The sequence below is a fragment of the Etheostoma cragini genome, chromosome 9, assembly GCF_013103735.1.
Source record: "Etheostoma cragini isolate CJK2018 chromosome 9, CSU_Ecrag_1.0, whole genome shotgun sequence".
Classification (NCBI taxonomy): domain Eukaryota; kingdom Metazoa; phylum Chordata; class Actinopteri; order Perciformes; family Percidae; genus Etheostoma; species Etheostoma cragini.
Window position 1 is genome coordinate 13,207,742 of NC_048415.1, and position 9,353 is coordinate 13,217,094.

General features: G+C 37.7%; 2 protein-coding genes across 3 annotated transcripts in view; both read left to right on the forward strand.

Annotated features, from left to right (window-relative positions):
- The first annotated feature begins 566 nt into the window (after positions 1-566).
- dnase2b (deoxyribonuclease II beta) lies at positions 567-7,103 on the forward strand. Its single transcript, XM_034881956.1, has 6 exons — positions 567-802; positions 937-1,111; positions 2,078-2,156; positions 3,902-4,063; positions 5,234-5,431; positions 6,544-7,103. Exons 1-6 carry the CDS (start codon positions 651-653, stop codon positions 6,876-6,878), a joined length of 1,101 nt encoding a protein of 366 aa, XP_034737847.1. The 5' UTR covers positions 567-650; the 3' UTR covers positions 6,879-7,103.
- Positions 7,104-8,461: 1,358 nt separating this feature from the next.
- The window catches only part of LOC117950659 (plancitoxin-1-like), a 4,301-nt gene continuing 3,409 nt past the window's right edge, over positions 8,462-9,353 (forward strand). The window contains exon 1 of one of the 2 annotated variants that reach the window (XM_034881957.1): positions 8,462-8,862. In XM_034881957.1, coding sequence (XP_034737848.1) covers positions 8,845-8,862 — 18 coding nt within the window. In that variant the 5' untranslated portion in view covers positions 8,462-8,844. The remainder of the gene's footprint in view (positions 8,863-9,353) is intronic. The other variant, XM_034881958.1, reaches the window with a different exon arrangement.

Here is a 9,353-nt window from a genome sequence, read left to right on the forward strand (position 1 = left end):
ATATAGATTACAGATTAAAAGACAGATTAACTGCACGATTGAAGTTAAATGTCAGACCCAATAGCTGCCACTGACAAAAAAAATAGAATGCAAAGTTAAATGAAATTTTGTTTTCAATTTCACTTCTTGTTCCAAGGTGAAACAGTCTTTTGACCAGGTGGTTTCCAGTTCCATCATTAGCTGCTTTGTCACTAATAAGATATGACTGGTTGCGCTTAGACGCTTCCAGGTGTGAAGAGGGGCAACACTTTGAATGTGAAGAACAATGCTGTAAAAGATCAAAATTATTGCTCAATAAAGTTTTTTTTTACACGGATAAAGAGCCATTCATAGCATCCAAACATTTATCCTATAAATATTACCGGCCTTTCATTCTATTTAATTGTTAGAGTCGATATTTAGGTTCTATTTGCAGCTGACCTGAGAGCTATATTAAAAATAAATTATCAAATAAGCATTGAATTTACTACTACGTCGCTTTAAAACACAGGACTAAACCAGATATTATTGGATTTTTTCTTTTAACCAGTTTCACCAGTTTCTATTGCTCCAATAAATGCTCACATTCCCGTCTCGTGACCAGATCTTATGACTTCCTGTTTTGCATTTAGAGGCAGCTGTACTGTATTCACTTTCAAAGTTACTCAATCATGTACAATTTTTGTTCACTTCAGCTACAGGAGTTTAAGATGGCCACATATTTCAGTTCATGCACACAGATTATTATTATCATGTTTTTGTGTTGCACAGTGTGTAGTACTGACATTTCCTGTAGAAATGAAGCTGGTGAGCCTGTTGATTGGTGAGTTGATATGATACACAAAGTTTTTAGTTATGGTGCTTGGTCTTTTGTAAAAAAAAAAAGCAGATATTGTTGTTACTATGTTTTAATTCATTTTGTCATGAAATCCCTTTTTTTCTCCCCTTCTAATGCAGGTTTATCATCTACAAACTTCCCAGGTATAAGATTGGCGAGGTCGGCAGTGGGGTGGACTACATGTACCTGGACTCGTCAGTAAGGAGTTGGCAGATGAGTAAATTCATGATTAACACCAGTCAAGGAGCCATAGGGAACACACTGAACCAGCTTTACATGGGAAAGGCCTACAAGGTGAGATGATGTCCTTGTTCTTCAAGTGGGTTTTAGACACTAATTCCTGGCTATAGAAAGATACAGACCCTTGTGGCTTTAATCACATTTAACCAAGTTGGTGAACTTTCTGAGTAGACTCATTTGTCTACTATAGGGAACTGTGCAGAAACTGAAATTAAACAAGCTTCCTTCCTCATTTTGTTTACCTTGTGTTTCAATTGCACATTATAGTGTTGGAGATCAGTCTCCATGCGGCATCAGGAAAGTAATCAAGACAAAATAAATACACAGAAAAAGAAACAAAGAAAATTACCTTACCTTTGATGAAGCTAGGTAGACAATTTAGGAAATGTTCTCCTTAGATACGAAGATTGATTCCCTTATCGTGTCTGTACAGTAAATATAAAGCAATAGCCCCAATCAACAGCTGGTTATCTTAGCTTAGCATTAACACTGGAAAAAGCTAACCTTGCTGTGTTTAAAGGTACCAAAATCCACCTACCAGGGAGGGCCTTTAAAGCTCACCAATGACTATGATATATTTTTTGTTTAACCCCTATAAAAAAACACATGACAAGTTGTGGTGCAGTCGTTGTGTTGTGAAGGCTTGATGGTATTTGAAGCACCCAACGTCTCCTTCCAGGCAGCACTTTAACCATGACCTTTTTTACCTTTGGTCAGAGACAGACTAGGTGTTTCCAGTCTTCAAGATAAGCTAAGATGACCAGTTTCTGACTGGGCTGTATCTTTATATATACTGTGCTAAACTAAGCTAGCTGGCTGCTGCCTTATATTTACTGGACAGATATGAAATTGGATCTCCTCATCTAACTCTCCACAAGAAATCAAATAATGATTCTCAAAATGTCAGACTATTCTTTAAAGAAATCAACAGGGGCTGTATAAACACAATAACTGAAAGATCATATCCACTAAAATGTTCTTCTCCACATACTGTATGTATAAAACAAGTATTTTCTTCAGTCTAACAGTTCAGTCTACGCACTCTACAATGATGGACCACCAATCCTGGATTACATCCAAGGATACGGACACACTAAAGGTACAATGCATTATGAAAATTCATCTGAGTTCTTACTAGTTTTGTTTTAACTTTAATTTTAATTGGTTTCAGTAAGATGAATCATGACTACAAGATAACAATCTTTGCCTGTGGGACCTGTGTACATTTGTGTCTATGATAACTTAGGACAGATATATTTGCAGACTGCTATTCAAGCTTTGCAGTGCTATGATTTTGCAAAAATAACTACCAGATCTCTGTTTTTTATGTCAGGGGAAGGAAATGGGTAAAGAGCATCTGACTAATAACTGCTGTTGACTTTGGATTATTGCCTGCCCTGACATTACTTTAATGGAAATGTTTGCAAACATGCATGCTGGTTTCATGTATGTGTGAGACATTGTACAGTACAGGATGAACACATATGAAAACATATTGAATTATGCACTTAACAAAAAAGTGTGAAATAACTCTTAAATAGGTCTTATATTTTAGATTCCTCAAAGTAGCCACCCTTTGCTTTTTTGATAGTGCTGCAAACCCTTGGTGTTCTTTCATTGAGCTTTATGAGGTAGTCACCTGAAATGGTTTTCACTTCACAGGTGTGCCTTGTCAGAGTTAATTTGTGGAATTTCTCGCCTTAATAATGGAGTTGGGGTCATCAGTTGTGTTGTGCAGAAGTCAGGTTGAAACACAGCCAACAGCCCTATTGGAACACTGTTAGAATTCATATTATGGCAAGAACCAATCAGCTAAGTAAAGAGAAACGAGTGGCCATCATTACTTTAAGAAATGACGGTCAGTCGGTCCGGAAAATAGCAAAAACTTTGAATTTGTCCGCAAGTGCAGTCACAAAAACCATCAAGCGGTACAACAAAACTGGCTCACATGAGGACCGCCCCAGGAAAGGAAGACCAAGAGTCACCTCTGCTGCTGAGGAGAAGTTAATCCGAGTCACCAGCATTAGAAATGTGAAGTAAACAGCAGCTCAGATTAGAGACCAGATGCATACCACACAGAGTTCTAGAAGCAAACACATCTCTAGAACAACTGTTAAGAGGGGACTGTGGCAACACCAAAAAGGTGACCGGATGGATTCTACATGCCTGGTTCCCACCGTGAAGCACGGAGGAGGAGGTGTGTGTGTGTGTGTGATGGTGTGGGGGGGCTTTGCTGGTGACACTGTTAGGGATTTATTCAAAATTGAAGGCATACTGAACCAGCATGGCTACCACAACATCCTGCAGAGACATGCCATCCCATCCAGTTTGCGTTTAGTTGGACCAACATTTATTATTCAACAGGAAAATGAACCCAAACACACCTCCAGGCTGTGTACGGGCTATTTGACCAAGAAGGAGAGTGATGTAGTGCTGCCCCTCCACAGTCAACGGACCTGAACCCAATCAAGATGGTTTGGGATGATCTGGACCGGAGAGTGAAGGCAAAATGGCCGATAAGTGCTGAACATTCTGGGAACTCCTTCAAGACTGTTGAGAAACCATTTCAGGTGACTAAAGAATGCCAAGAGTGTGCAAAGCAGTAATCAGAACAAAGGGTGGTTACTTTGAAGAAAAAAGAATATCAGACATGTTTTCAGTTATTTCACAGTTTTTTGTTAAGTACATAATTCCATGTGCATTCATAGTTTTGATGCCTTCAGTAGGACTCTACAATGTAAATAGTCATGAAAATAAAGGAAACGCATTGAATGAGAAGGTGTGTCCAAACCTTTGGCCTGTACTGTATATGTGCATTGAGTGTTGTGGGTTTGCATCCTGCAGGGGTACTGCTCTTTGACCGCTCTCAAGGATTTTGGCTTTCGCACAGCATTCCCCATTTTCCCTCGTTCCCTGAAAGGGGCTACCTTTACCCCTCCTCCGGCAAAACCAATGGCCAGACTGCTCTCTGCGTGACCTACTCCTATGAACAGTTCCTCAGACTAGGTGAGTGAACGCTCATGAAGCAACATTGCCTCATGTACTCCTGCTGTGTACACATCCCAGATTTCAACTTACAAAATTCTCTATTTGCTAAACCCGAAAAACATTTACACAGTGACTGGGTCTTATGTCAGTGCCTTCAATACATACAGATATGACTTCCAATTTACACAAACCTGCAAAGTGTTTGTCCAATGATGTTTTGAGGGTCTACTCTTATATAATAAGAAAAATAAATGTAAGTCCCTCTTCACTTAAATATTGCAATCAAATATGATACTTACACACAGATACACTGAAAAAAGACAATGAAGTAGTAGACATTGTGTGTCCAGCAGTTACACATTTGAAAGGAAAAATATTTGCAAATAGATGATTTTTCAATGAGGGAAAAGAAGTAAATGTAGTTAGAATTGTTGAACAAATTAATTGAACTTTTTTTTGTGGAATAACCGTATCAGACATAAATTATTGTGTATTTTTATTTGCCATAAAACATTTCTGGTGGAGGTCTTTAACTGAGTTTTAATATCATAAACCAATAAGAGACATAGTAACATGTGAGCAATGCTGTTAATAAATGTTGACGCTGTTACTATTTGTTTCGTATTGTGTATCTGTGACATGAGTCAATATTTTTTAAGTTGTACTAACTAAAGACATATTTTATTGGCTAGCAGCTCTTTCAAGAAACATGGCTACATTTTGGGAAATCCACTTGCTTGCCATTAAACACACACATGATTTTCATTGGTTAAACTTTACTATTTAATACTACGTATCAATGACACAGACCTCTGAAGATTCCTTTAAATTGGCCCACTACGACACACATGCATCAACAATGAAACATATATGAAAATAAAAGAGAAGTTTTATGTTGCTTGGTACTCACTAAGAACATCCATATTTTGAGATTATAGACACAGTTAGAAATAACCACGATTTAGTAAAGGTGGTATTTGTTTGATATTGTACAGTATATCAGCAAAACTAATAAATACTAAAAATAATTCAGTTCAACACTATCATGTAAAAATAGGAGAACTTTTGAATTAGCTCTATTTTTCCTGGGTTTTAGGAATACGGTCTGAAGCATCCTATAGTGAACCCTTTAATTTTCTAACATCAAATTTTCTCTCTTGTTTGTGAGAAATTCTCCTTCCTCTCTAGCAAAGCAGATGGTGTACCTTTACCCACGCTTCTATAACTGCTCTGTACCTGCTGCATTCTTGGCCGACCTGCCGCAGTTGACCCAGTTATGTGAGGCCTCCAAACCCCCGCTGGCCTCAGATAAGAGCGTGGAGCAGCTTTACTCAGTGCAAGGGGAAAAGTTTGTCAGTTTTGTGAAATCTGAACGCTTTGTGGATGGTAAGGTATTCCTCACTTACTGTGGGTCATTTATATACTGTACATATTTTTATTTACATTTGCTGCTTTGCTGCTGTAAAAATAAATAAATACATACAAATACAATACAAATATATTTTGCAACAAAAGCACTATTTTGGAGAGACAATGGAGACTTTTGCCAAAATCTCACAGCATAACTGTGTGTTTACATTTTTTTTACAGAATCTGACCTTTTTGCAAAAACTTCTTTCTGTTACTGTCTTGTTTGCAACAGTCACTCATTTTTAGGTGCACACACACTAGCATCTTAGAACCATAAGGTAAAGGAGCATACCCCACCCAAGGCCTCAGAAGCACTCTGCTCCCAATGCATTTTACTTGGGACCTCCAACAATGAGGCAGAGCCCTACTGTGAACCTTTTCACACTTTAGGGCCTTAGTGTGGACTGTTGTGAGAAGTCATTTTTTCTCCTATAAGATAGTTTCATTTGTAGGATTTTTAGAGGCCCCTGTTTTTGTAAATTAAAAGAAAAGAAAAAAAGCATGAAGGTTATAGGTTATATTTGTTCTAGGGCTGGGCTATATATATATATATATATATATATATATATATATATATATATATATATATATATATAAATCAATACCATGATATGAGATTACATATTGGATTTTGGTTAATGTAATATAGCATAAGGGTTGTCTTTTCCTGGTTTTAAAAGTTACATTACAGTAAAGGGATTTTCTGAACTTACAGACTGTTCTAGCTGTTCTATTATTTGCCTTTAACCACTCAGTCCACATTATATCCACATTACTGATGAATATTGATCAAAAATCTCATTGTGTCAATATTTTTTGAAAGCACCAATTGTTTACAATATCGTTGCAAAATCAACATGGAGGCCACCCATCCCCATATTGGGCTGTAAAATATTATATAGCTCATTTATAACATTTATTTGCAACGCAACATAAACAACATAAAACTGTTACTGAATGTTATTTAAATCATGAAACATATTCTAGTGCATCATTATAAGTGAGCTTAGCTTTGTTACTATGTACTTTTTCATGTCATTTCTCATCATTATGCAACTGAATTCACCCCCTCACTGGCATTCATTCAGACATCTACACGGGCTGGGTGGCTCAGGCTCTGGATGCCGACCTGCTGGTGGAGTCCTGGCAGAGACAAGGCCATGAGCTGCCCTCCAACTGCTCCCTGTCCAAACACACCATGAACATCAAGAGGATTCGGCTTCCCGGATCAGTCCTGTTCCAGTCCCACTACGACCACTCAAAGTGGTGTGTGTCGCGGGCCTTCGAGGACCAGGTGACCTGCCTAGGGGATCTGAACAGGGAGCGTGCCCAAATGTGGCGTGGTGGGGGGCTGGTCTGCACCTTCAACCCCTTGATTTACAAGGCCTTCAGACAGCTGGTGGACTGGTACATTGGCTGTTGAATGAGAGCGAAAGAGGTATACAATTAGCCATCCATTTACAGGGGAAAAAACAGCTACAACAAATGTTTGTTTGACTTGTGTTCCAGTACATTTGAAAATCCTGACATAGTCTTAACCTGTATGTGGTATTGAGACTGATAGCAACTTAATAATCTACTGAAAAAGTAGAGTACATAGGCAATATGATGTGACTATATGCTTAATCAATAAATATGCAAGATTCAATTGTTTGAGTGTCATCACTGACTCTCTTTTATTTAAAAAAAAAAAAAATCATTTTGTTTACGTACGAACCATTGCTTCTTTACTTTTCATGTTTTTTGAGGGACTCAAAGAAAATCTAAATAAAATACTGCTAATTCTGAAAATCTTTACTTTAAAAGCTCAGGGCAATAGTGGACTGAAGGTTGGAAAACGGGTTCAATTTGGGTGGGGAAAGTAAAAGCTGGTTGGTAGTCCAGTGGACTGGTTGGTAGCCCTCCGGTGAAAAGCTCATACCCTGACTTTGCCAAATAGCCAGCTGCAAATCAGACTGTGGTTGTACTAGTGTGTGTGTGTGTCTGTGTGTGTATGTACTTATAATGTTTCTGAAAAACAAAACAAATTTCCACTTACCTGATTGAATGAAGGGAGTCTGTAATAATACAAAATATATCTGTTTGATGCTTAGTTATTTTTTAGCCAAGTGAAGACTCATTGCATTGGCCATCATAATGTCTAGGTAGTTGATACTTTGTCGGGAAGATGCACTTGGTGTATCCAGTATTTGAGATAAACAGGGCCATCTTGTGGTCATATTAGACATATCATACAATAGGTGTCTGTGGATCATTATTGCTCTTCACATTCTCACTGTTTATTATTATTTCCCTTAAACAAACTAAGAATCCTGTCGCAGGGGAAAGCTTCTTTCATGTTTTCTATACATGTCTACTATTTCAAAGACTTTCCACAATCGTGTCATGAAGACACTCATTTCTACAAAACAGCACTAAGAATCCCAGTTTGAATACAAACTTCTCCTCAGCTTTTCATTTTTAAAACTGAACATCTATGGTTTTTGTTTCACCACCGCTTTTATCATTTAATGTTCGACTCAAAATGGAAGAGATTTTGATATCTCAACTCCAATGTCATGCTGACCCCCTTGTACCTGAAGCCTCAGCTGCTCTGTGCTGTTCCCATCGTGTCTCAATGTGTGGTAGTACTGCTGGTTCTTCAAGTGTTTCCCTCTCCTTATGATTATTATGTCACTTTTAGTCCCTAAAGGTTATGTCCGTTGTTTACCTGACCCGTAGAAACATCAAAGTCAGACATTCTTCTGCAAAACGAATGTAAATCATCTGAGAAGCCAAGTGCCTTACAGGGTTGAGAGGTGCAAAACGCAGCCAGTACCAGCCAACAACAAGCAGTGCCACAAAGTTTGTTATTATCAAATATATCAACTGTTATGTGGTGTTCTCCTTTGGGATACAATATTCATTTACACTGTGGGACAAAACCGATATGACCAGAAGAGACAAAACTTTGAATCACTGTACTTGTTTTGACATGTGTTAGTTTACCCTCAAGCTTTGCTTTTATCTGTTTTAATCCCCTGGAAGTGCGAAATGGTTGCCGTTATTCAGATTGTGTCACACAATTTGTTAATTCACATTTCACTTTCATAATGACTATTCTTTCCTAGAACTATTCGGAACGGTTTCTTGAACCTTCAAAATGTATTGATACATTGATTTTAAGATCACATCCATACAGTAGTTAATTCTTATTGGATGTAGAATGCCTATCAAAAGCTTCATGTTTGAGCTATTGTGGAAGAGTTCCGTTTGAAGAGTATCTGAGTGTCTGAGCAAGGAACAAGAAACAAGGAAGCAGATGAAATTTGAAAGATGTGGGTGTCAGTTTGATCTACCTGAAATATCACATTTTTGTAAAACAGATGCACAGTTAACTGTGAAGGGAAATGACAATGGCTCGATACGTAAGTAAAATGTTTACACATTTAAAAGTTATGCTAAAAATATTAATAGTAATCTGCAAAACCTATAATAACCTTTACATGTTTTAGATGTATTCTTAGGAATGTCAAAATATCTAGCAAGTAGAATAAAACGTTTAAATATGTATTTTCTGTTTTTGGACCTAGAAATGTTTCCAAATCAGAAGTGGAAATAATCCAAGAGCTGTAAATGGCATTTACACATTACAGTGTAAGAAGCACATTGTATTAAAATGTTAACTGTTGTTTCGACCTGTCACTACTCTTGAAAATGGTACCGGTTGTGTTGCACAACTGGATGATTTAATCTCGTAGGTCCAGGAAGTTGCTTTATTAAAAATAGCTTTTACAGCCTTTAGATTGAAATTCTTAAAATAGCCTTGAAATGAATTGTAATACTACACTCACCGGCCACTTTATTAGGTACCCCATGCTAGTAACGGGTTGGACCCCCTTTTGCCTTCAGAACTGCC

Bases quoted from the DNA above. Each gene is read 5' to 3' on its own strand.
- dnase2b (XM_034881956.1), top strand. From the start codon at position 651: ATGTACAATTTTTGTTCACTTCAGCTACAGGAGTTTAAGATGGCCACA. The intron at 2,157-3,901 runs GTACAATGCATT...TGCATCCTGCAG, and splicing joins AGGATACGGACACACTAAAG to GGGTACTGCTCTTTGACCGC. The intron at 4,064-5,233 runs GTGAGTGAACGC...CTTCCTCTCTAG, and splicing joins TGAACAGTTCCTCAGACTAG to CAAAGCAGATGGTGTACCTT.